The 25,425-nt window shown below is 50.3% G+C and overlaps 1 protein-coding gene across 1 annotated transcript; it reads right to left on the minus strand.

The window, feature by feature from the left end:
* On the minus strand, positions 1–25,425 carry LOC148595508 (ras GTPase-activating protein nGAP-like). Its single transcript, XM_088520375.1, is given in 19 exon segments — positions 1–50; positions 561–621; positions 826–1,033; positions 2,357–2,430; positions 3,680–3,767; positions 4,259–4,462; positions 5,767–5,915; positions 7,223–7,877; positions 8,523–8,722; positions 11,198–11,399; positions 12,081–12,317; positions 13,179–13,323; positions 14,689–14,833; positions 16,667–17,221; positions 17,532–17,630; positions 18,825–18,978; positions 22,848–22,957; positions 24,371–24,477; positions 25,296–25,425. Coding segments are annotated over 19 exon segments (3,573 nt in total).

Below are 25,425 nucleotides of genomic sequence, written 5' to 3' on the forward strand. Positions count from 1 at the left end.
TCAGGAGAGGCTGGGAAACCTGACGGCCTCCACAGAGGCTTCCTGTGGCCCTGGGAAAAGAGAGGAAGGCAAGCGGTGAGAAACGCTGCGGGGCCTGTTGAGCAGGCTCATCTCAGGCTGCTTCGCTCTTGCTGGGCAAGCTGTGAGGGGCCCTGTAGGGCAAGGAGGTGGCACTGTGGAGCCCAGGCCCCCAGAGGAGGCTGAGAGCTGCTGAGGCTCAGAGCAAGGTGGCTGCAAGGGGGACACGTGCAGGGGCCACAGGAAGGCTGGCCGAGGGACCAGCAGTGCGTGAGGAAGGGCTGCCCTGCTGCAGCCCTGACAAGCCAGAGACAGCAGCGCTGCGGCTGCCTGAGAGGAGGTGCCAAGCACCTGGTGCCCTTGGAGAGTCCGGCCAGAGCTTTGGGCCTTGTGGTCCCGCTGGCACGGAGGGAGGGCTGGCGCCTCTCCAGGGCAGCGGGGAAACCCCCGCCACAGGGGCTCGGCCCGAGGGACCCGGCTCCTCAGCAGCCCCCAAGGGGAGGGTGGTTCTGCGCGGGCTCTTTGCGGTGGACACAACTTACCCGCCGGCCTCCTGAAGCGATCCCTGGGGCTGCAGGTGCGCGCCCACTGCCACCAGCGAGCCTGCCGAGGAAGAGAAGGGTTGGAAGGAGCTCGTGTGTCTTCCACGGGGCAGGCAGCTTTGGGGGTGCTGGAGGCAGTGGCCCCTGGCCTGGATGGGAGGCCACTGGGCACCCACTGCTTCTCCTTGCCCTTTGTGGCCTGCCCAGAGCTCTTGTTCCCCATGGCCCCTGCTTGCTCGCAGTCCCACGAGGCAGCACTTCCTACCTGATCTTCCTTGGTGCCCTCTGTTTCCACTAGGAAAACGCACTGCGCGCCGCCCTGCCCAATGGCCGGGATCCTGCGGATGTGGCGGGGATGGGGGCTGTTGCGCAGCTCGGGGAGCCTTTCTGGTGGCTTGGGGGTGCATTTCTCTGCCTCCAGGACATTTCGCGGCTCTCTCTCCCGATGGAAGATGCGGGAGAAGGTGTCCACGCTGCAAGAGAGCAGAGAGAGCCCCGAGGTTGCGCACTGGGCAGCAGCGTCCTTGCTGAGAGCTGCCCCGGGCACCTGGCAGGGCCCCAGAGGCAGCCAGGCCCTGGGCGGCAGCAGAAGCTTGGGCTGGCATTGGCCTCCCGGCTGCCTGCTGAGCTTGCCCCAGCTGGGCAAGCAAGTGCTCCCCGATGCAGCGTGCGGCTGGCCCTGGAGCAGGGCTGTGCGAGAGCTGCCAGGGGCTTTTTGCCCTCCGCAGAGAGGGTCAGCGCGGGGCAGGTGCACGTGGGCACGGGCAGCTCCCTTGGCAGGGCCCGGGACACTGCTCAAGGGCAGCTGGTGGCCAAGGGGTGGCCCAGGCAGCTCCTGTCTGCAGCTGCCCCTCCACAGAGGCTGAAGTGGTGGCTCAGCCCGGGGCGTCTGGGGCTCTGGGGGCCGGGAGGCTGCGCGAGGGCAGCGCCCTGTGCTGGGTGCGCAGCACGAGCAGCGCTCACCTGTCCTGGGGAGCCCCCAGCTTCCTCCTGCGCTGCCCGCCCTGCTCCAGGCTCTGGTAGTCGGGCGCACGCAGCAGGGGAGGTGCCGGGCGCCGCGCAAGCGTGCGCGGCCCGTTCCTGTCGGGCTCGGGGAGCGCCTGGGACGCATCCCTGGCTCCGCTGCCCGCAGCACGGCCTGGCCTCCGCACGTGCGCCATGCTGCCGCCGTGGCCAGGAGGCGCAGACTGGCAGGCGCCGCGAGCCAGGGCGACAGCACAGCAGCCCCTCCGTTGTGACTGCAGCAGCTCCTCTGTGACTGGGAGCTCCTTGGCAATGGGGTGGGGTGGCGGCGGGGAGGGGGACGGGGGAGCCCCGAGCGCCCCTCTTGTGCCGTCCCCAGCAGGACTAGGCTCTGCTTGTGGCCCTTCAGGCTATGGGGGCTCTGCAGTGTGGAGGCCGTGGCCGCCTGTGCCAGCTGAAGCCCCTCTCTTGGGGCCCCAAAAGTTGCCCTGTGCCCTCGTGGCTGGGCAGGCTCCAGCCCCCACAGATGCAGCAGCAGCCACCACACGAGGCCTGGAGCTGGTTGTGCTGGGCTTGCCTCAGCCATTGCCACGGGGTAACTTTTGGGGTGCCCTCTGTTTCCTCCAGGAAAAGGCACTGCGCGCCGCCCTGCCCAATTAATGCAATGTAGTTCCTTTTTCACCACTGAAGTTGCTAGTAATGAAGCAACCAAAAATCCCCTGCCTAAGATAGGATTTCAGTCCAGGAAGTCTTTCAGCTTCATAAAAAAAAAAGAAAGAAAAAGGCCCAGTCTTGTACAGAACGTCAGAGCCGGGAGCAGTTCTCCGCGTTGCCATGGATTGTCGCTCTCTGCCTCCACATCCCAGCTATTCCCAGGAATGTGGAAGGCTTCAGGAACGGGCGGCTCCTGTAGCAGGGAGGCAGAGCTTGGGGCCGCAGCCCTGCACCCCGTGGCTCTCCCCATACAGGTCCTGGCGCCCGGACACGCGATTCGGGACTCGCTCTGCCCAGGGGCTGCCCGGCCTCGGCGCCCGTCACCCGAAACCTTGACCGGCGCTGCCTGGTGCTCCCGCACCACCCCCAGCTACACAAAATCCAGCTTCACGACACAGAACAGCATTTTGAATCAGCACAGGTTCAAGAGGTTTAAACTGTTTAAAGTTATTTTGTATTCTTTGTAGGAATATCCATAAAAGATCTCAAAGGTATCTGTGTCTGTACATATACAAGAACCTTCAAAAATTATTCACAGAACAAAAATAAATCTTCTTTAGAACAAAGCCAGGCAATGAAATGCAGAGATGGATCTCACAGACCACACAGTCCAGTGCTACTAGCATAAAAATACAGCTTGAAAAACAGGTTTGTTACTTTTTTAAGGTGTTCTTTGCTGAAACGTGTAATCCTCTTAAAAGATCATCTATGAAAAAATCATCCAGCTGGAGCGATTAAAAAGCCCAGCAACAGGAAAGATGCTCCCTAAACACAAAATTCGCCCCCATTAACAGGCATATATCAAATCGGCCTCAGGTTCTGTTGTCTAAGTTTTGCTCTCTGGCATCAGCAAGGGCACAGCAGACACACCACTACCCCACATGACACATTCACATGCATCACACCCGTTGGGTCCCACTTCCCACAAGTGACTTGTGTTGACCGGGTGTTGTCTTGGCCTGGTGGCCAAGCGGGCTGACGCGGAGAGTCAGATGAGGTGAAATGCTACACAAGCGAGACAGGGCAAGCTCCATGGCAAGCGTGCCATTCCCTTGCCATTCCGAGCCATGGTTGAGCGTGCACAGCTGGGCTGCATGCACATGGCCACTGACCTATGCTGCTAAGAAGCACAGCTGCTCCAGAGCTGCCAGGCCCACGCTTGGAGCAGTGTCCACACAATGCTCCACTGCTCCTTCACCACTTGGGTTCTCCTCAAGTAGAGAAGTCCTGTGATTCTGACTTTTCAAAGCCTGCTCTCAGACAGTAGGGTCTTTATTGTACAGAACTCTCAATTCTCTCCTAGGAGGCAGTAAGTCGTATGTGCAACACCATGGCCAGTACTGCCTTGGCATCTAGATCATAACGTTGGGACAGGAGGATAGGGAAGAATGATGGGTTCTAGGCACAGGGCACTCAGTTCCTGGAGATCCTGAGCTCCTTACGGGGGCATCAGTGATTTTCTGCTTTGCATCAATGATGGCTTGCATCTCAGCATGATCCTTTTTCAGCTCCTCTTCAACTGCCATGAGTCTGATGTGCAAAAAGAGAGAATTAGGACAGTTTAAAACTATTCCTGGGTGTTTTGGCTACTCTGGGGCTGTTGCTTTGACTTCTCCGGTTGTCCTCTTTTCTGCAAGAAGTCTGCTGCATTCAAGAAAGGTTATCGATCCTTCTCACAGCCCCAGCTGGCTGAATTTATTATATTCAAAGTGGGTATTGCCAATAATCTAACTGTCCTGTAAAACCACCCCATGAGTACAGTTTTCAAACAAAGCAAATGGACCAGTTAGAGGTATAGCAGAGACTGGGGTTAGAAATTCCTAAATCTTTTTGTCTGCTCTCCTGACAATCTGAAGCAAGTCTCAACACTCATATCTCAGTTTCCTCATCTCTAAGGCAGGAGTGGTGTCAGTCCAGGAATATCAAGCCCACACAACTGCTCTCTTTATTGTCAAGGATAAATGTGACAAGGGGGAGCTTCCTGCTCTCCATGTTCTGCAGACTTTGCAGCCAAGTCTCACCTGCTGATGATGCTCTTCATCTGGCTGTCTTTCTCCTCTTGCTGCCGCTGTAGCCTCTCCTCCCTGTCTACCAGCGTGGACTTGTACTCCATGAGCAGCCTCTGTATATTCTCCTCCTGCACGAGGAGGCGCAGCTTGTACTTCTCCAGCTGGTGGCTGGACACTTTCAGGCGCTTCTTCAGCTTCGCTATTTCCTGCTCGTACCGTGCAGGGACGGGAGCAGAGCAGGAAAGAGTCAGATGCAAAGCAGAAAGGAACCCATTGGATTATTATGTTCTGCTGCTGCTGAGAGAAAGCCACCGCTCGCTTTCATTAAAAATAAATTGATGGGAGCAAAGGAAATGACAAGCAGACAACTGTGGGCAACCCCAAAGGAGTACGGAGGCTCCCACTGAGCATTAGGTTATTCCCACACTGTGGAATGTCTTCCTGTAGCCCAGTTTAAGCCCTCAAATAGCTCTGACATGGCTCCTCAGTCCTGCCTGGTAAGAACCCCACTTACTCCAGACCCAATGAGTTCCCAGACACAAGCTGCTAATGGTGCTCAGCTGTAAACAGATGTCCTGGGGTGACCAAACTTGTGAAAGGGACCCAAATAACTCGTTTCTCAGGACCTGAGGAACATGAAACCAATTGTTCCAGGCTGAAGGCAGGGCCCATCACTCACTACGTATAGTCTGCAAATTTACTTGGCTGAAGTTTTGTTTTTTCCACCTACCACCTCTGGATAATCACTTGTGCAATAGTACAATGAATCTCAGCACATTCCACTTCAGTTTTGGTTCATTCACCTTTCTTAAATTGTTTCTGTTGCTACTTCTTGTCCATCAAATATTCTCCTCTTTTCATCCCGCCCTCTCAGAATACCAAACCTCTTATTTGGAAAAAACCCTTTATTTGGAAAAAAAGTCACATCTCACATTTACTTTGGGAAATAAATACACTTAAAAAAGTGCATCTCAGGAGATGATGGACGTTTCTGGCTAGCCCTGAAATACTCCACCATCTAGATGACAGACATTTGCCTTGGGTGAAGCTCAAGACAAAATCCGAACGCAGCTGCTATCAAGATTGAATTGCATTTGCAGAGACTTGTACCAGCACTTAGGGCATACCAAACTGCACTCAGCTGAGTTAATGATCATTTTTAATGTAGTTCACGATCACTAATACATATTGCAAGTGCAGAAAAATGGCAGCATATTGTAACTATAATCTTGTCATGAAAGACATCCAGTTGAGCACTGAGGTGGCGTGATTTATGATGCAGGTAAATGCCAAATATCAGCCTGTAATGTAGGAACTCTCAGATATGTCTGCGTGCACCCATTTGACATGGCACAGCCTGCACCTAGATTAATCTGTAGTGTGGGATATTGTTCTACAAAGAGTGTCCAGTGGGAAGACCAGTGTGTGACCCTGGCACAGCAGCACCTGGAAACCACTTTGGAAGCAGCTGAAGGGTGCTGGAAGCCAGAAAGGCTGTCGCGTGCTGAATAAACCCTACCTTCTCAGCAAGCTTGGCTTCATCATGGTTCTGCTCTACATGCTCCTCCACTTCCTTGTACTGTCCGCTATTGAGGACCCATGCAGCTGTCCTCTCCATTGGTGACATCGTGGCAGAGTCCACAGGTGTGTGAACCTGCAGCAGAGATGCCTGTAAGCGTTTGTCAAAGAAAATACGTATGAATCAGCACTGAAAGCACATTTATTCAGAGCAGAAAACATGGCCACCAAGCTATTAGTCTCAAAGCCTCCCCCAAACCCCTCTTCCAGAGATGCCTTATCCTCACTAGACTTTGGACACACAGCATTCATGTGAGTTCCTCAAAAACAAACAAAACCCAAAAAGAGACCTCTGAAAATCAAAAGTGAAGGAAATCTACGAAATCCTGAATTTCTTCTTTGCCTAGGTGAGCTCCTGTCTTTCTGGGGAAGTTCTTATTTGCAAACCCAGTTATCACCCACCCCCTGCTTAGCTTTGCAGCAAGGCTACTGCAATCCTAGGTTTCTCTCACACCACAAACAGAGCAAGGCGGCGTCACTCGCCGCCCGCAAGGAGCGGGAGGCCGGTTTCTTCGGAGGGTTGGGAGCCAGCGGGACAGCAGCCTTGGCTACCGGCTCCGGGGAGCACCGGCCCACGCGACTGCGACGGGATGCAGCGCTGCCTGGAAGCAGCAAAGAGCTGCAACGTCCTCGTTTCAGGGTCTCCCAGACTTAGATGTTTTATTGCAGCAAGCACGGCAATAAAGGCGGACACGAGGAGAAGGAACTGAGCAAAACCTGTTGGTTTCACGGAAAGTCTCCAGAGAGCCAGCAGAAGTGGAGGGCAAGGACTTTAGCTGCGAAAGGGTTATGAGCTATTCTGGTATAGGGGAAAAGAATAAAGAGAGAGGCTCTCTAGGAACGTGTATTAATCCCCCTCTATGCCCCCCTGGCAGAGGAACACAGTGACACTTCTGTTCCCACCTACCTCCCCAATGGAAATGGGAGGCAAAGCTGACCTCTCCCAGCGAGCAAAGGGGCTGCCTCTGCGCTCAGGAACAAGTGGGGCTTGCAGAGAACAGAGTCCAATAATTATAACGCCCACAAAGCTCGCCCGGGAAGAACATGCCAAGCTTCTGTTCTTATTGAAATTAAAAAAGAAGGAAAGAAAGAACAGAAAGAAAAAAAAAAGGAGAAAAGAGAATTCCACAGCCCAATTTGCAATTAAAAGGAGGCAATGGAACTTGTCTCCCAAAACACTGCGGCCGCTCGGCTTGGCACACACTGAGACGTGTCTGCGGGGTAAGGGTGAGGGAGGAACAAACCGATCTCTGTGAGGGAAGCAGGAGCGAGTGCTCCAGCGAATCCAGAGAAAACAACAGACAGCAGTTTACCCAGTGGTATTTTGTATTTATTCATGTCTCTTTTTAGGTGGCTCTGATTTTAAACGAGCACCATGAGACAAACACACTCTCACACCTCCGTTCTGCGGATCTGCTCCTGGCTGCTGCTGTTCTGGCAGGGCAGAGCGACGGGGACGGGCCTGTCGGGCGCTGCGCACCGCCGCGACAAGTCCTCGCTCTGCGTGCTGCGCTTGCTGGAGTCTTCCAGGCTGCTGTTGCTGGGCCCGCTGAGTTTGAAGTCTTTGCTGCTGCTTCGGCTCCAGGAGCTGGCAGTGCTCAAGTTCTCCAGGCTGGAGTCCACCGAGGCCTTCAGCATTGGCACGGGAGGGTTGTTGAGGTGCTAAACTGGGCTCTGGAAGGAGAGGGGCTGGAGACTGCCCTGTCGGTTCAAAGCGGGGCGCAGAGGCCTTCTCACCTGGGGAGCGCTCTGGGGTGTGCTCTGTGTCTCCCACAGCTGCTTGATGGTGGCCACCTGGGCCACGGAGACCTGGCTGCCCGCCGGGTGCAGCGGCTCCTCGCTCACGAGCGCGGCGTGCTCGCCGTGGGCCGCGTGTGGGTCCTGCAGGTTCACGAGGGAGATGCTGCGGCCGTTGGGCAGGATGCTCTCCCTTTCGTCCTCATCCAAGTAATTCATGATCTGGGTAGATACCTGCTGAGCCAATAGCAAGGTCTTACCTCTAAAATATCCATCTACATTTTCCTGTGTTGGAGATTCCATCTTATGCAAGTCACTGTGGAGTAAAAAGGAATTTGGTTATTTTTTAACTGAGCCGCATCCTCACGAGATCTGTCCCAGAGAAGCCTCTCTACCTCATTTAACCCCTGCGCCAACTTCCTCGCTCTGAAAGACTCAAGGAACCAGATTTCCTTTTATGAGCTCTTAGTGTTTCAAGTTGCAACACACTCTTCCTTAATTACCACTTACCTCTGAACATTAGGCTTGATTCAAGAAGTGCTTCACATTTATTTTTCACAGGTGAACTGCAAACCATTCCCACCAATTCCCCCATCTCTTACAGCCTTCTCTTCCCAGTAAGACTTCAGAACATTTCAGACCCCATTTAACCCTTCCCCAGCTCTATATTATTGCATGTGTCTGAAAATTCAGCAGGAGCTATCTGAAAGCTCCTGTAAGTCAAGGCAGCTTGAAGGGACAGCATTTCCAATGGGAGCTACACCTGATGGTGCAGAAGCTTGGCACAGGCCACCCTGTGCAAGATCTCTGGTGTTTCTGCCACCTCCCAGCTTTTTGCTTCACATGAATCACTCCTACGGTGTGGGAAGGTTCAAGCAACAAGGCATTCACCACTGCCTGGGCGCTCTGAAGTGAACCCTCCTCATCCCCCATCTCCCCTCCAGCTCCGGCCGTGACCAACCTGTCAGTGGGGTCCTCAAATATCTCCTGAAGCCCTGAGGAGAGACTGCCACTGATGCTGGGACTAGAACTGTGCTCAGGGAAATGTCTCAGCTGCTGTTGAATGGGTGTAGGGTTGGTCAGGGACTTGGTGATGTCCGCAAGAATGCGAGGCAGAGGTCCCTGCTTTGCCACGGTCGCCTGTAGAAAGGAATTTTCACCCTAATTGGACAACAAGCACCGCGACACCCGCCAGGTTTTGGATCACGATGCCCAGAGGCGGAGGGGTGGAGGTGGAAGGAAGGAGGATGGGTGGTTGTGTGCGGGTGTGCCCGGACCGGGAGGCAGTGTTACGGAGCAGCGTAATCACGGCGACGAGATGGATGGAGGAGACCAACGGGGTGCAGCACACATTGAGGAAAGAAAAGGAAATAGAAAAGAAATTAGGATTGATCCCCCAAAACAAAACAAAACAAACAAAAATCATGCTCAACAAAACCAAACTGTGGCCATTCCAATGCAAAACTATCATGCAAAGCAAACTAAAGCCAGGCTGGGTGAGGTCAAAGTGAAAACTACAGTATCTACTCATTAAGGGGGGTTTAAAGGCTACAGATTCAGCTAGTGGGAGGGAACTTTCCAGGCAAAGGGAGTCATGTGGTAAAACAAATGCATGCCAACAGACAAGGGATGCGGCATTCGAGGGTCATGAGAGACTTGAGAGGGTTCAGGGAGGTGGGGAAAAGAAGGTTTTCATTTCAGAAGCCTTTGGGCTTGGCATGCTACGCTGATGCCGTCTCCTGCAGCAAACGGTTATCAAAAACTAAGGCGCTCCTCCCTTGTTAAAAGCAACTGCATGAAAACACCAGTGACCCTCATTCCAACACTGCCATGGAAGGTGGGATTAAACGCTTGGCTTCAGGTTTAATCCTGCCCTAGCCTGGTGCTGGCCAGGCCGAGCACGGCACCAGCCCGAAGGGGAAGTTTCTCCTTTATTTTTGCCCTTTCTGGGTCAAGACTGGTTGTAGCAGCTACACGGTGCTGCTTGCTCTTGCGCCCAAAGCAGGAGACAAAAGCAGTACAGACTTAATGCTGAAGTAAAACTCCCTCAAAGACATTCCTCTTTTCAAAGATGTCCTTATTTTCCCCTTGAGCAAGGATCCGGTCACTCCAGAGAGAGGTCTCTTTACAGAAGCTTTCTTACAGAGCATCTCCTGCTCTATTAAGATCTGTGAGGTTACTTGTCTCCTCAGTTCCCACTCACTACCCACAGTAGAACAGCACTGCAGTGTAACTTTATCCCTTAGTTCTCTTTATAGCAATCCACTATGCCAGCTCCCAGGGGCCTGCTAGGATAGATCCATACATCTAACCTACAGAAAGGACAAAGCACATCTGCTTTAAAGCTTTACGTCTGGCTCCTTCCCCTTCCAGCTGCCCGAGACATTTAGGACGTTTTCATTTGGAGAGCAGTACCCATTTGCCCTGCAGAAACTGGGTTTCCCTTGACCTGATGGCCTGAGCAGCTGGAGGAAGGTGGCACAGTTTGTGGCACTGATGGATTTACCCCAACTTATGGAAATGGTGGAACTGGTCTTTTACATGCTCCCTTTGCCTGTTTTTCCGAGCTTGCTGAGCTGTCTTTATAGCAAAGATTTTATTGCCTGTGACACCAGGAGTGCAAACTCTGCGCATGTGTGACGGAAACAGATAAACAAGACCACAAACTGTTATCAGCCTAAGATTAACTGAGATTAATATACATTATCCTTCTGAGTCAAGGACATTTAGATTTACTCTGATGCACAAAGCTCAGTGCCTTCTTTTAGATAATGTGCTGTGAGAAAACAAATATCCAACAAATCATTATCTTGGCAGACCCTTCTAGCAACAAAAATTATTAGCAACACATTGCAAGTCACCTCAGCTCTCCAGTTTCAAAAGACACGGAATACAGACAAGATAATGCAGCTTCAGAAGTGCAAATATGGAACAGTTTTAAGTACTTTCAGGAAAAAAAAATGCTGACATGGAGCTCAGCTTTTCTGACTCTTGTCAGCTTTACTTGTTAACAAGGTTTTAATGATTTGGGGTCTTGCAGGGAATGTAGCTGGGGAAGAACAACCCAGACTCTGCTCTTGTGCAGTTCAATGGCCCCAGTGCTCAGAGCTGCAGCCGAGCGTCTCCCGTGGGGAGGAAGGAGCGTGGCTCTGGCAAGGCCACCCCCTAAGCTAAAAGCTAATGTAAACATCACAGAAATGGACGAATCTCAGCGGGTTTGGCCCTGGTCTTCCAGGAGAGCAGTTCTGCCTGGCCAGGACACGACTTCAGCCCAAGCTGGGCAGGGGAGGGTCCAGCCAGGTGCCTCAACTTGCATCCAAAAGAGCCGCCCCCCAGCATTTCCATTTCCCAGCCAAGCACTCGAGTGCTGCCCTCTCTGCCTGATTTGGGTGTCCGCACCAGCAGTGGGGCCCAGCCGCCCCCAGCAGCCGCCCTGGGGCCTCCCGGAGCCGGCGGGGCCGCAGCGGGAGCGCGAGGGAACCGTTGGGCAATGGCCCTACCGCACATTCCTCTCCCAAGCTGCTGGGCACTCTCTCCCCAGCGCGGCTCCGGCTGCTCCCCTGATGTCTCCTCGTGTTTACGGTCGCTACGCTACAATCGCCGCGTTCGCCCTCCCAGGCCTCCGCTCCGCTTTACCTCATCAAGCTGGGAAACAACCTCACAAAAGAGGGAATGCAGAACAGAGAGCTCTCTGCCCACGTCGATGTAGCCCTCAAACCCGGGCATGTTGGAGATGCTCTCTGGATTAGAAATCTCGAGCAGAAAATGCTTCATTCCTCCCCACTCATGTTCCAGAAAATCATTCATGAAGCCCTTGTACTCTTCCTTGTTACCAAACCTGCAAGAAAGGGGAGGGAAAACTCAGTCAACAACCACCACAAAAAAGCACAAGAGTAAAATAACTGTCTGAAAACACTTCATGGTTATCTTTTGACTTGCCTTTCTGAAAAGGTGTCTGGAAGGGGAGAAAATGGGCAATTTAAGAGATTCCCTGCTTTCTCGACTTGGTTAAATACTAGTAACTTGCCACTCATACTGTCAACAAAGGGGGTTGGTAACATCTCTTCCCTCCCACAGACTTGGTTTCTCTCCAGCACCTTCCCTGCACCCCTTTCCCTAACGGAGAAGTGCCCCGGGCCTATATTCAGCTGGGAACCTGGGAGGTGGAAGGAGAAAAAAAACATGATTCTTGGCAGGAACGACACTTTTTTTTTTTTTTTTTTAATAGCATAAAACAGGCACACACAGGCATGCTAAACCATTAACCTCTTCGTGCTTTTCTCCTGTGTCCCTCTACTGAATTCAGAGCAGCTCCAGTGTCTGCATTCAAATTGACTCTGCCTAACTCAGCTCTGGGCTGTTCCAAAGGGAATGGAGGAAGTTTCTTCCTTTCTAAAGTCTGTTCCAATTTGCCCAAGAATCAGCAGTCTGCAAAAATGACCACTAGGCAGGGCTCTCCTTACTTGACCTGATTTGCACCCCTAGAAGCAGAGATTTCGAGGTCATCCCCACCACCTACTTAGCAAAATTGGCCAGATTCTGAATCACTTTAGCAATAAGCGTGAGGGCGCGGGATGTCCGGTCGTCAGGATACTCCTGCATGAGGTTGAAGAGGCTGGGGGACATGATAGCAGGACTCAGGAAGCGCAGGAAGAGTGAGGCGCTGATCAGGCGCTCGCTGATGTCCTCCTTGCCCCTGCTCAGGCACTGCTGCTTCCACGATGCAAACATCTCCTTCAGCTCCCGAGGGAACACGCTGAAAAACAGCAAGCAGAGACACAAAACTGTGTGGGCAATGACAGGCAGAAAGTCAAAATGGTGACCAATCGCTTGAAATAATTAACTGTGAGAAATCATCCTTGACTCATATTTTCACTCCACCTCTCTAGGCCAGGAAATGTCATTAGACATCTATTCTTAGATCACCATTTAATCTGGTGATTCTTAAGTACTGGTTAAATCATTTCTTGTTCAAACATGTGAAATGAAGCTGTTTTCAGACCCACCGATGCGCAGACTAAAAACCACCACGACCACGCTGGAACAGAGTGCTCCAGATATTTAAAACAAACTGGATCAAAACGAACTATATAACTCTATATTAACTATAACTGAAATTTGTACATTGCTGGTACAGCTCTTCCACTGCTTTGCATATACTTTGCCCTGAAGCAGAAAGGACATTTTTTTTCCAAGGACACTCAGTAGCAGAGATTAATAAAAATCTTTCGGCCAGTGTGATTTCCCACACTTTTTGGTTTTACCATTCTAAAGGGGCTGAGACAGAGTTGTCTATACATACCAAACCCACTTTTTATTCCGAGCTTCCGCTAAGCTGTCTTTTCCCTTAACTCCCTCCTTGTTCAGGCACAACTCACTATCTGTCCCCTGTAGAAGACTTCAGCAGAAGCTCCCGCTGGAACCCCCTGGTTTAGGCAGCAAAGTCACCCATGATATTGCATCTCAGGTAATAAGGCAGTGAGAAAAGGAAACAAGGCAGTCTCAGAAGATAGACGGCTACTTCCTAGCGCGACTGCTGGCTTCACATCCTCAGAAGAGGAATTCACACCTTCCACTCAAAAGAGCTGTGAGGGAGAAGGAGGAGAGAGCACCTCACCAGTAGGAATTGATGATCTTGCAGAAGGCCAGCTCGCAGCACTTTTTCAGGTTGCTCTGATGGTCTGCTAATTCACTGGGTGAGCACTTGCTGGGATCCACTTTGCAGTTTTCATCTGACTCATACTGAGCTTTGATGAACTCTCCTGGGCACAGGGAAGAGGATGACAGACCACAGTCACTAGAGGAACAGCCTCCCTGATGCACCTTTCAATCCTGCTTGTGCCTTTCCAGAGCAACCTCGCTGCCTTGCGACACGGCCTCCAGACACCAGACCTTGGCAGCCTGGCTCCTCTGGCGCTCCCAGAGGAATGAGACTTTGCTACTTGTCCTCAGGCCTTCCCCAGGAAATGCACTTGACAGTGATGTTTATTTTTATTATCTCTAAACTCGCCCTCCTTACATTTCAAATCTGTCTCAGGAGTAAGACTAATACTCCAGTGCGAGATCAATCCTGCTTGTTTTCTCAGTTTCTTACAGGAACATCTCACAATGCCTCTGTCGCCTGCATCTTTCAAAGTCCTTTGCGTTTCTGTAGTCCTTGGACACACATTCGAAAAAGGATGAGGTTTCTTTTGCTTAATATATTTAAATGCACCATTCACCGTTTTTTCTCTTTTTTTTTTTTTTTTGGACTTATGCTAAGAACTGTTTTTTAAACTGCTGCTGTTCACCAGACAAAACCTTCATTCGTTTAATGATTCAGTGTCTTCCGAGTTCACCTCCTGCCATGACCTTGCCGGCTCCGAGCTAACACTCCAAGGCTTGTTCGTGCAAAGGGGTTTTGTTTTTCGACCTCTGTTTTCTTAAAAAGCCTTAACCAACCATCAAGCCCGTCCAAGCTAAAGCCAGTAGTGTTCTTGCAAGCAGATCAGCTGCCACATTTTCTTAAACTGTTTTGCTTAGGTCCAAAATCTTCCTGCTGAGGGCATCTAGATCACTTACTTGCTAAACCAATCAGCATCACTTCTGTAGGTGAGCTCTGCTTTAACTGTTGCTTCCTGGGTTATGTTTTTCCCTTAAATGTCTTTGAAAGACATTCTTTGTGGTCCATGAGGCTCTGTATTAATCGTGTATTGAGACGCTCTCGCAGATAAAATAAACAGCTCACACCAACGTAATGTCACTAACTCTTTCAAAGAGCAAGGCATCGGAGTGAACTGCCTAGCGACACTCAGCACGTGATGAAGAATGAGAGGGATATATTGCCACGAGCAGCCTTGCCCGGGGCACCAGACAGGCTGCACGACTGATGGCGTATCTCCATCTTCAACACTTGTGATTTACAGTCTTATCACTCAGCACCAATGTTCTAGACCACGGGATAAAAGCCATTAATTTTCATTCCTGCTTCACCACTACAGCCGTGGTCCTTGGATGGGTCACCTCCCAGATCCCAGCACACAGAGTCCAATCCAGTTCCTTGACTTATTGTTCTCTGCAACTGGATTAGCCCTTGTAATACCAAAAAAAAAAAAAAAAAAAAAAGAGACAGGTTGGCACTTTCTTACCTAGTGCATCGTGAAGATACTTTTGCCCTACCAATTTTAGGTATTCCTCAACAGCTTTGGTAGCAAGTGTGTTCTCCCTGAAGATCAAGACATCGTGCTCCCCACAACGATCTGTCTCAGACATCACCAAATCTGTCAAGAAGTCCTGAAGAAAAAAGTAACATGGGCAGAGGTTATTCTAACTGGACTCAGTCACGCTAGGCAGAAGCCAAGGAGTAAGCATAAACACAGGAGCAAGAGGATCACTGAAATAACTGTCTAGCTTTGGACATGGGGTGCCAAGGACTGCTCTTCATGCTGAACACAGACAAACTATACATTTAAAAACCCAAGATGGAAGTTAGGAATCAATTCTTGCAGCTCAGCAAAATTTAATTAAGAAGAACGGCTTACAACAACTTAATTCACAAAATGAAAACAGCTCTGGACTTGGAAAAAAACGTTGGCATACTTGCTGTGGATCTACATGGCATGGAAGTAGCAATCGAGTTTCATCACTGTGAAAAACCACTTAATATAGGGCTTAGTCCTATAGTAATATTTCTTTCCTCAAGTGATAAGTGCTTATGAGCCAAGGACACCCAGCACATCACAAGAAACACTCAGTACTTAACGAATCTCCAGGACAGGAGCTGTACTTTTGTCCGAGGTTTTTTACTTTTCAAAAGAAAAAAATACCCATGATCCTAAATTAGGACTAAATGATAACTGTGACTTGCTAGTGCTGCTCCAAACATTAATGTCCTCCAAAGAGCACTGCAGCAAGGCATCCTAGCCCTACTGATTATACAAAACTAATGTATCAGTACAAAATATTCAGAACAAACAAGGGCAAATATTCAGAACAAATTAGCTATTGCTTTCTGATGAAATTTGACAGAAATATTTCACACCACCACAGTGTGAGCTGCAAAGGTTCCTTGGCCCAGGCTGCTCAGTGTGTCTAGAAAAGAGAACTTCAAAAATACTGTGGCACTGCAAAGACAAACTGATCACATTAACGTGCCTACTCCTTGCAGCTAGCACTGCAGGAATCCAAGGGCTGCTTTCAAAAAGCATTTTAGTACCATCCTAGAGGAGTTATCCCAGCTAGCAACTTCCCTGGATTCGAGAAACAGCGTGGTGAGGAACAAGCTCTTATCGAGAGAGCCCCCCTTCAGAAGGGCACGTCAGGGCAGGCAGGGTACAGGACTACGGGCACACGAGAGGCTGTTTCACAGCAGCTGAGTGGGGCTGTCACCTGGATGCTGCCGATGGCTGCTCTTCCACATCTCAAACCCTCACACTTGTGTTTGGGGGTGCGTAACTCACTCTGCCGGCTACAGCTGGGCACCCCTCTCACACACCCAGCTTGGCAGGAGCAGCCAGGTAAATCGATGCCTTTTAATACTTCTAAAAATTGTCTAAGCCCTACAGGACATTTTCACGCACTTTTTTCCAGTATGCACAGAGAAGTCCTGATAACATCCCTGAGCACACTAAGTCCTGATAACACTGAGCACAGCTTCTGTAAAAGCTGTTCAAACCCTGACCAAATCAAGGCTGGAAGTGATTAACTGATTCAGCCTGAGACAACAATGGCAGTTCAGCCCATCACAGGCATTTCTGGAAGTTACTTTCTAGCTTATTTCTCTCTTAAGATTCCTAAACACTCAATGAGTCCCCAATGAGTAACATAAGGTTGGATGGTCCCTCCTACTTCAGCCACTTCACTTGGCACAGAGTATCTTCAATCTTGGCATCAACCAGTGCACTTGCTTGTTGGTAAGAAACCCATCCACATGCATTTGCCCAAGCCCCTGAAAGTATTTTCTAGACCCTTTTCCTAGCTTTTGATCCCGTATCCAGAAATGCCACAGGCACCTTCTGCTGCTGTGTGCGGTCAGGTCAGCCCAGGCTTCCTACTTTCTGCAGCCCCAGAGACACCCGCTGCGAGCAGCAAGAGGGAGTCACTTGGACAGGGGCCGCCTGCTCTTACCTTTGCTCTCCCTGTGCTCTCCAGGATGTGCACCAAAGCACCAGCCATCTCCTCCTTTTTCCTGATGCTGATCACTGGTTCGAGCACGGAGCACAGCGTAGTGTAGTTGCTGGTAACAAACTCTGCAAATTCTTTGTATTGCTCCATGGGCAAGATGGTTATGGTCTGGTAATGGGGCTTGATCCGAATGGAAGGTCTCCCTGCTTTCCCTTTCTTGGGTGTAGATGGGCTCACTGGGTACCATTTTTCCATAAACTGGTGACCAGTTACGCTGGCCACGGGAATGTTGACCAAGCCCACATAGTTTTTCTTGTCCTTCTTCTTCTTCTTCTCTGCATCCTTGTAGATGTGAACTGCGATACTTTGAAGAGGCGGGAGGCTGTAGAACTCAAAGTGCTCTCCCCAGAAAATGTTGTCAGCTTTTGTTTTGCTGGTGGTGCGGGCGAAGAGAGTGTCATCAAGGCACAGCTCACAGAAGTACTTTTTCTTAGGGGTCAGGTCCTTTGCCTCCATGATCCAAAGACGAAGCACATTCTCAGCTCGACGGCAGTTGTCCTGCACGGAAGAAAGATCTCAGCTTTGATTCAGAATCTCTAGGAAATTCAACATATTGTCTCCTAAAGCAGAAGCAACTTGCTGTCTTCTGCATGTCCAAGGTAGGGGCTAGAACATTTTTCTTCTCAGAAAGCTCCCAGGGAGGCAGCATGCCAGCTCTAGAGCTGACCTACCTCAAGTTTACCCATGGAAAACCCGATTTCCTTTCACCCAGCTCTGAAATGCCTTTTCCTTTTGCCAGCGCTGTACTGCCCCATTAACCCATGGAGCTCCATGTCCTTTGCTTCCTTATTTCTGGAATTTCCATTACCTTATTTGGCTGCACTGCTCTGCGTACATTTTCCATCCACTTGTCTCTCTCTGCTGCTGAGGAACAGCTGAAACATTTACTGCCAGTGGAGCAGGTTACCTGCAATATATAAGTGATCAGCTGAGATCAAGCAAGTCCAGAAGACATGGACGATCCTGCAAAAAGTAAAGATGACAACTAGGAATGTTTGAGAAACAGGGAGTAAATATGAAAAAGGCAGGAAAGCATTAGAAGATCCCAGAAAGCAGAGATGGAGAGGCCCACAGAAAACAGAGAAAAAAAAAAGTCAGTTCAAATTAATATCAAACTAAAAGGAAACATATGAAGGGCCAAAGGTTACTCTTAAAAGACTCTTAAACATCTTACAATACATCTGGCTATAATCAGCCAGTCAATTATTTTTTACACTTGTTAATTGATCCATAGCTATGAAATGCTTGCAGTTTTCCCCAGAAAATCCCAGGTACTGGATGATTTGGTCACAAACAGCGCAAAGACAGAACTACCAGTGTGTTGGCACAAGGCAAAACTCCCTGGAAATGGTGACTTCAGGGAGCTAATGCCAAGTGAGCAGGAAGAGCTCCTGGCCGAGGCTCAGAGAAGAGCCTGCTACCCACTGGCTTTCTGCCAGGGCCGCTTCCAGGTTGTACTGCAGAGCTTTAGACACATGCAAAGGACTCAGCTGAAGCCACATTGACTCTCCCCTGCCACAGCCGCTCGCGACGGCCTTGGGCGCATCCAGCTTGGTGCTGCCCTTGCAGGGAAATGACTGTGGGAGCACAAACAGCCTGTTCTGGAGGCAGCCCGGGTTGAAAAGCAAAGAGTAGCTTTGCTCCCCGCTGCCCGGTGCAATGGAAATGTGCTCAGCTGCCGAAGCTTCTCCTCAAGCAACCTGGGAAGGGGCTGAGCTGCTGCAAGATGCTTCACAGTGGAAATGACACTTCTCAGTTACGGTATATTTTCAAGTGAATTTAGGTGACAGGAGGAAAATCCAGCTGAAAAGCAATAGCTACGCTTAGGGCGTACATACACGTGCTGACTACAAATGCCTAGAGATTTCCCAAGGTAAGAGAAGTTCAATTAGAAGATGCAGTAATTGAGAATGTTTTCTTTTTGCTGACTGGCTGAAGCCATCAGGACTTGGGGATCTCATGCCAATTCGGCAGACCTCAGGAGAACATGTGTTCCCAGTTTGCTCTCCAGCTGCCTCATCACAGGCCAGCATGCTCTAATACATAAGTACTCAAACTGACTGACAGCATATAATCTGCTGGGTGTATGGAAAGTGCTCACCTCAAAGCAGAAGTCTTGTCCAAGGAGGCTGCTGTGAAGTGGTTTGACAAAGACTTTTTCTTCTGCCCCAAGATCCAAGGTCTCCACCGCGCTGCCCGGGCTCAGTAAAGATGCATGGGAACGGGACTCTTTCAGCTTTGGCAATCCATGTGACCTGAAGAACAACAACGGGGAAAGGAAACATTATTTTTCTGACCATTTCTAAGAAATGTGACAGCATCTCGCAGAAAGCTACAACTTGTTGGTGTTTCTTCAACTAGGGAAATATTTGCTAACAGCAAAAAGCACACTTACATCTCTACATCTCTAAACCAACGCAGAACGGTAGCTGCTCTTGTTGGAGCAACAATACCCCCTGCAAGATACAATTTTTTTTCTTAAAATATAGAGTCTTTGACCTAAAGTCAAACACAATTATTTCCCACTTTATGGCGCTCAAGTCGTTCAGCTATACTGAAGTTTTGCAATTAATGCTTCCCCTTTTCTTCCTCCCCATGTCTCCACTACTCACCTTTAGCCCCTAGCCCGACACCTGTGGCTTTTCTCTCTTTTAGCTGACCAGCCCCTATGTCCCTTGGCTTGGGCAGGGTCACCTCCACGACACTGTTACCAGTGCAGGCTCCTCTTTGTCCCTAGAAATACCCCTCTCTCCTCCAGGCATTTTGGAACCAACTACCCAAGGCACTGAAAATTTTTCTGTATTCTCCCAGTTCGATTTTACGGTGACATTTGTGTGCAGTAGGAAGCTCTGCTGTCAACGGCCCAGTAAACAGGTGATAGCATCTTTACCTTGGGCCCTTCCCCAGGGCCAACACCGAGCTGATAAGCTACAATAAAGACACAATACTTTTAGGCCTAAACTAATGCTTTCACTTCCGAAAACAAACTACAGGTGAACTGAATTTTGCCCCAGCAGCATGCGAAAAACAACATGAGGACAGCCTCAATTTCCTTCTCAACCTCACAGGGCTTTGCTTTATAAAGCTACACAATAGTTTCTTTGAAGGCAGGGCTCCGTGTTTGTCAGAGCAAGAAAAGGTAGATGTTATCAGTCACCCTGGCCCTGGAAGCCTGCACAGCACCATGGTGCCACCGAGCACTGCCTGCTTAAAACGGGAAAGGGCTGATTCACGGGGCAGGATAGGGATGCTCCTACTGCCCTGCAAGGAGAAAAAAAAAAGGGCAGGAAGAGCAGGAGGTGGGGAGGAAATGGGCATTCCCTCCTATGAATTCCAAATAATTACACAGACTCAGCTACTTTATGCTACCCTCTTTTGCACCCAAAAAATTGGAGCTGACTTTGCTGTTGGAAAAAAGTCCAAAGAGCAGCATAGTTCAAAACACAGATGAGATCTTGTTGGACGCCTCTTCCCTCCAGCCCTTCTCCTCCCAGCATCCTAATCTCTTCTTCATCTTAAGAGCTTCATTCCCACATGACTTCAGAGTTGTTTTTCTTGCTATTGGATCCACCAATTGCATTTTGCAGGTGCTCTGAGATACACACTGACACTTTGGGGTGGTGGCAGGCGGTGGTGGGGAGAGAAGAAACTATTTTCAAGTTTATGATGGAACTGAGTTTCCCTTGTGGTTTGATTGATGAAGCATTCTTAGAAAAGCAGTAGACTTAACTACAACCTTTCAGCACCCCTACATGCAGCTGCCTGCGTGGCCAACCAGCGGGAACAGAACTCCATGAAGCCTCAGGCTTTCCAACAGAAGGTACCTATGAGGTCGAGCAGTGCCTAGACACTTCCCTTCTCCAAGCAGGACTCATCAGTGCTCTTGACCCTCACGATCCTGCAGCACGAGGTTTCACCAACCCAGCAGTCAAGCCTGGCACAAGGCTCATGCTTTTGAGCCGTGCTGCTTATTCGCACAAAGGTCTCTCTCCAAAGAAAGCTCCTCTCGGCTTCTTCCTGCTCTGCTGCTCTCCGAGGACGTTCCTTTTCCGCGCTGCATGCCCTCCGCTTGCTTGGTGGACACACGGCCGAAAGGAGGAGGATCACGTGGACACTTGTCCTTATCCAGTGTCCTCTGCACCGCTGGCTTTCCAGGTCGCTCCTTCCCAAATCCCAGTGTCGGGCCCTGCCACCCTGTTCATTTGCCTCCTGGATCCTTGTTTTTAAATCCGTGCACAGGAGACTTGGAGGACAAAGGGAAGAGAGCAGTGCCGTGCCGTGCCAGCCCCCGTGGATGGAGTTTTATGCTTCACACACAACTGGAGAAAACCCACGTGCCATTCAGGTCTAGCTGACAATTCATGCCCACGCTGGCAGGCAGTAGAGGAAGATCCATTTTTGAAGAGAGGAGAGGGCTTTGTTGTGGAGCAGATCATGCATCAAAGCAAAGTCATAGCGACTCATTGTAAATGTGCTTATTGACCTTCCTAAAACAGTATCCTTCCCACTGGAAGAGGATGCCTCATCAGCCCACATTTACCAGGAGTGCCTGTTATGGAAACACTTATGTCCTTTACATTATTTATGGCAGAGATTTTTGCATCACAGAAATTCAAAGAAAGCTGGCGACAGAAGTCACTAAAAGCAAAGTACTTGACCACAGGGTAACCTTATTTAATATGGTTATGCTCACTGCACTGTTTCATACAGCCAAGTCCTGAAAATAGGGGTTTATAACAAAACTTCACTCCAAATGGACCGCACGACATTGCCACGACTAAAGGAACAGCATCAGCCACCACCGGCGAGCAGCAGCCGTCCGCTCCCCAGCTCCTCCCGTCAACAAGACCTCCAACACCCACAGCCATCTCCACGATTTTATGGGACTGCTTTCAGATGGAGAAGACAGAATCATTGTTTGAAATGGCACAGCATGAGAGGCTCAGCTAATGAATTCTGCTCAGCTAAGGGAGAAGCAAAAATGCACTAAACAGCAGAAGGGCAGAGAGCTCTTAAGTACAGGGCAACCTATTTTTCACTCTGTCTGATACTCCTGCTGAACTACTGCGGAATAAAATACACTGTAAGGTTTAATGAAGACAATTAAGAGACTTTACAAATAGTTAGGAAAAAGCAGCTTTTACCTGCCTCTTATATAATCCATTTCCAGCCCAAAGTTCCAGCAAAAGAGACACAAGCAAGAATTTACCACAAGGAGCTCTTAGATGGATAGCATTAAGTTCCTTATGGAGTTCTCTCATTTTCTGAGAATCATAGAATCATAGAATCATAGAATGCTTAGGGTTGGAAGGGACCTCTAGAGATCATCTAGTCCAACCCCCCTGCATACGCAGGGACACCTAGAGCACGTGGCACAGGACTGCATCCAAGCGGGTTTTGAAGATCTCCAGAGAAGGAGACTCCACAACCTCTCTGGGCAGCCTGTTCCAGTGCTCTGTCACCCTCACTGTTAAGAAATTTTTCCTTAAGTTCCTATGGAATTTTTGATGTTTCAGTTTCCGGCCATTTCCTCTAGTCCTATCAGTGGCCACCACTGAAAAGAGACCATCCCCGTCCTTTGCACTCCCTCCCTTGAGGTATTTATATACACTGATTAGATCCCCTCTCAGCCTCTGTTCACTGTAGGACTCCACCCTGCAGCAGCTACACAACTACGGCCTTAGCCAGGCCCCTTCGCGTGCCGGATCGGCACCGCATGTCCTCGGGGCTGGCCAGGGCTGCTCACTCCGACCTGCCTGCACCAGCAGCCCCGGGGCAACTACGTGCAGGCAAGGGGCACTAAAACCACCCAATCCAGTCGTTTTCTATCATGAAATCTAAGGCCCAGTGTTTACTTGCAGGGATGCTGAAGATGAAAAAGGTATTTGACTGCAGATGCTCAACCTGATCTTTTTTGTCAACTGTTAAGAGTAGTTAAAGGTTTCAGCCTTGTGTTGGTGCTGCATCGCATATCCTAACATATCAGTCAGTCCCAAACACACCCATCTGACAGTTGGCAATAAAATCCTTCCCTCACTTACCTCTCTGGGCTTGTGCTCAGCAATACTCACGCTGTAGGTGCACTCTGTGGGTGAGATCACCTGGGAGATGCTCTGACTCTTACCTGTCATCGGCGTTGCGCAGAGAAGCGAGACGGAAACTCGTGTTCCTGTCCAGTTTTGACTGGCTCTTTGTCCTCTTCATGGAGCCTTTCAGACGTTTATTGAAGAAGCCCTAAAACGAGAAGTCACAGCAGTGAAGCAGGGAACCTCTTGTGCCGGGAACAAATCAATCAGGGCAGTGTCACTGCATCCACACTCAGTGATTCCCACTGACCGCCATGAGGGATCTGCTGTATTGGGATTCCCCAGAGCAGAAAGAGGGGCAGGACAGGATCATTGATGACCGTTCCCCTGCGTGACAGCTTTGAATTGCAACAAGCGGCACTGCTCATGTTACAGGTGAACTTCAGTGAACTCCAATTACTACTCAAAAGACTCAAAAATTAAACAAACAACCCCCCTCCACTATTAGCGAGCAGTAGTCTTGGGTAATGAGTAGTTGACCCTATGCTCCCCTTCACACACCATGTTTTCAGTTCTTGGATTCAGATTAGAAGATGCCTTGTGTCCATTGCATCCAAGCTCTCTTTTTTGACTGGTATACAACGAGCCTTAAAAAAACAGGCAGTTTCAAAATCTCACTATCCACACTTGAAAAATCTCTGAAGATTTCAGTATTAGTGACTTCAGATACTTTTCCAGGTGCTGTTTTGAAGCAAAACTCAACCCAAAATCTAGCCAGGACCTAAACATATTACACGTCCAGCTAACCTGCCTTCTAAACAACTGCTGCTGGGCTGCTGGTACCACCGCCTGCACCTCCTCCTCCGAGCCCGCGCTCCGCAGGGCCACGAGGACAGGGAGCCACGTGTTCCCCTGGCAGCGCCGCTGCAGCTCCAGCTGCTGACGGGCAGCGCCAGGCACCTCCGCGCGTGGGGAAGTCACGGCTGTTTCCAGCAGGCATCGCTCCACCCTGCGCCACAGCCCCGCGCGGGGCTTGGAAGACAACACACATTTTAAACCATATTGCATCCAGCTCCTGCCAGGGCTTGCAGGCACACGTGCGCACGTTCCTCAGCATGATCCGAGCAAACGGAGAGCTCCTTAATCCAATAGGATTCAGCAGCACTTGAGGGGTGGAATCAGCTCTCCCCCTCCGCAGAGCAGCTGCACGGAGCTGCCGTGGGTGCCCCTTCCTTTACCCCCTTCATTAAGAACATTACAGGCTCAGCAAAAATAACATGCCATCACCAACCTAGAGGAACTATTCTCCTAGCCAAAAATTGAATATAGAATGCAAACCCCGGCAGCAACTTCAGAGGTATTTATATAGGTTGCTGCCTACGTTAATGCTGATGTGTCATTATTTGCAGCCTTAGATCCATCCTTGAGAAAAAAGCAAACTACAGATCTCCCAGAAATATTACCCGTAATATACAGCAGCAGGTACCAAAACCACCTGAAAAAATGGAAATACTAAGTAAATACCCTTCCCTCTCAGAGCCTGTTTATATGTTATGGTATTTCCACCTCCACCTCCAGTTCGATGGGAAAATTTGCTCTCCTGGAGGAAAGCGGGACTCACCGGTACTTTGAAAGGAGACGTGGTCGCCGCATCCATGGAGTTGGTCTTCTCCGACGTGCTGGTCCCCGAGATGCTCTGCCTGCAAGGAGACCTCTCTGCCGGGACCTCTGAGAGAGAAGAGGAGGGAGGTGAGTGGGCGCAGGAGGGCTCTGCGCCGCACCGCGCGGGCGCCCCGGCACAGTTTTGAGTGCATTAAAACACTGCCCAATTCCTCCATCTCTGATTTACTCACTAAATTACAACGACATTTCCACCTGCAGCCTCAAGGTTATGAATCCCACTTGCTCATGGGCGGTAAGCAGTTTAAATAAAAAAAACACTGGTGCAGATCCATACTCGCTGGTATTTATGATTCGATTGCTGTTTGTTCGCTACTATTCCAAAAACTTTATATTATTATGAGCTTTCTTCAGGGATAGTGATACCCACGATGCCCTGGCACGCGGGGTTTGGATGGCGCCGGAGCCAGGACACGCAGCCCCCACGGGCGCTGGAGGACAAGATGGAGCATCGCGGCGGGTAAGCAAGCCGGCCCTGCAGCGCGGCGCTGCGGCTCCACGCTGCCTGTTAATTAGGGAAATAACGAGCAAAAGAAACCACAAGTCTTCAAGTCTTATGAGTAGTTTACCTAGCAGATGCTGAGCGTGCCAGCAGTTTTTGAGCTTTCTTACAAGCTTTGAGAATGAACACTAAGGAACTGGGGGCAACTGCAGTATTAGGCCTGGAGTTGAAGCCAGTCTGGGGCAGCGTGACAGATTTGGGCTGAAGAGTCCCCGTGGTGCCCCGCAGCAGCTCACCCCCATAACGGTGCTGTGGGGCTGCCCGCTGCGGGGACGCCGCCGAGCCCGGGGAGCCGCTGCCCGCACAGGGGTACCCGAGCCCCGCTCCCCCGCTGCGGGCGCGCAGGACGCAGCGCGAGCAGCACCTCTGGATGCAGAGCTGGCATAAAGCTCCGGTCGCACCCTCCTGCGCCGCGAGACACGGCCCCGGCGCAGGGGACGCAGCGTGAACGGCAAGCAGCAGCACACGATGCAGCGCTGCAGGGAAGCTCCCAT

The sequence above is a fragment of the Tinamus guttatus genome, unplaced genomic scaffold (genome assembly GCF_059628265.1).
Source record: "Tinamus guttatus ecotype Peru unplaced genomic scaffold, ASM5962826v1 Tinamus_guttatus_pri_ptg000087l, whole genome shotgun sequence".
NCBI lineage: Eukaryota > Metazoa > Chordata > Aves > Tinamiformes > Tinamidae > Tinamus > Tinamus guttatus.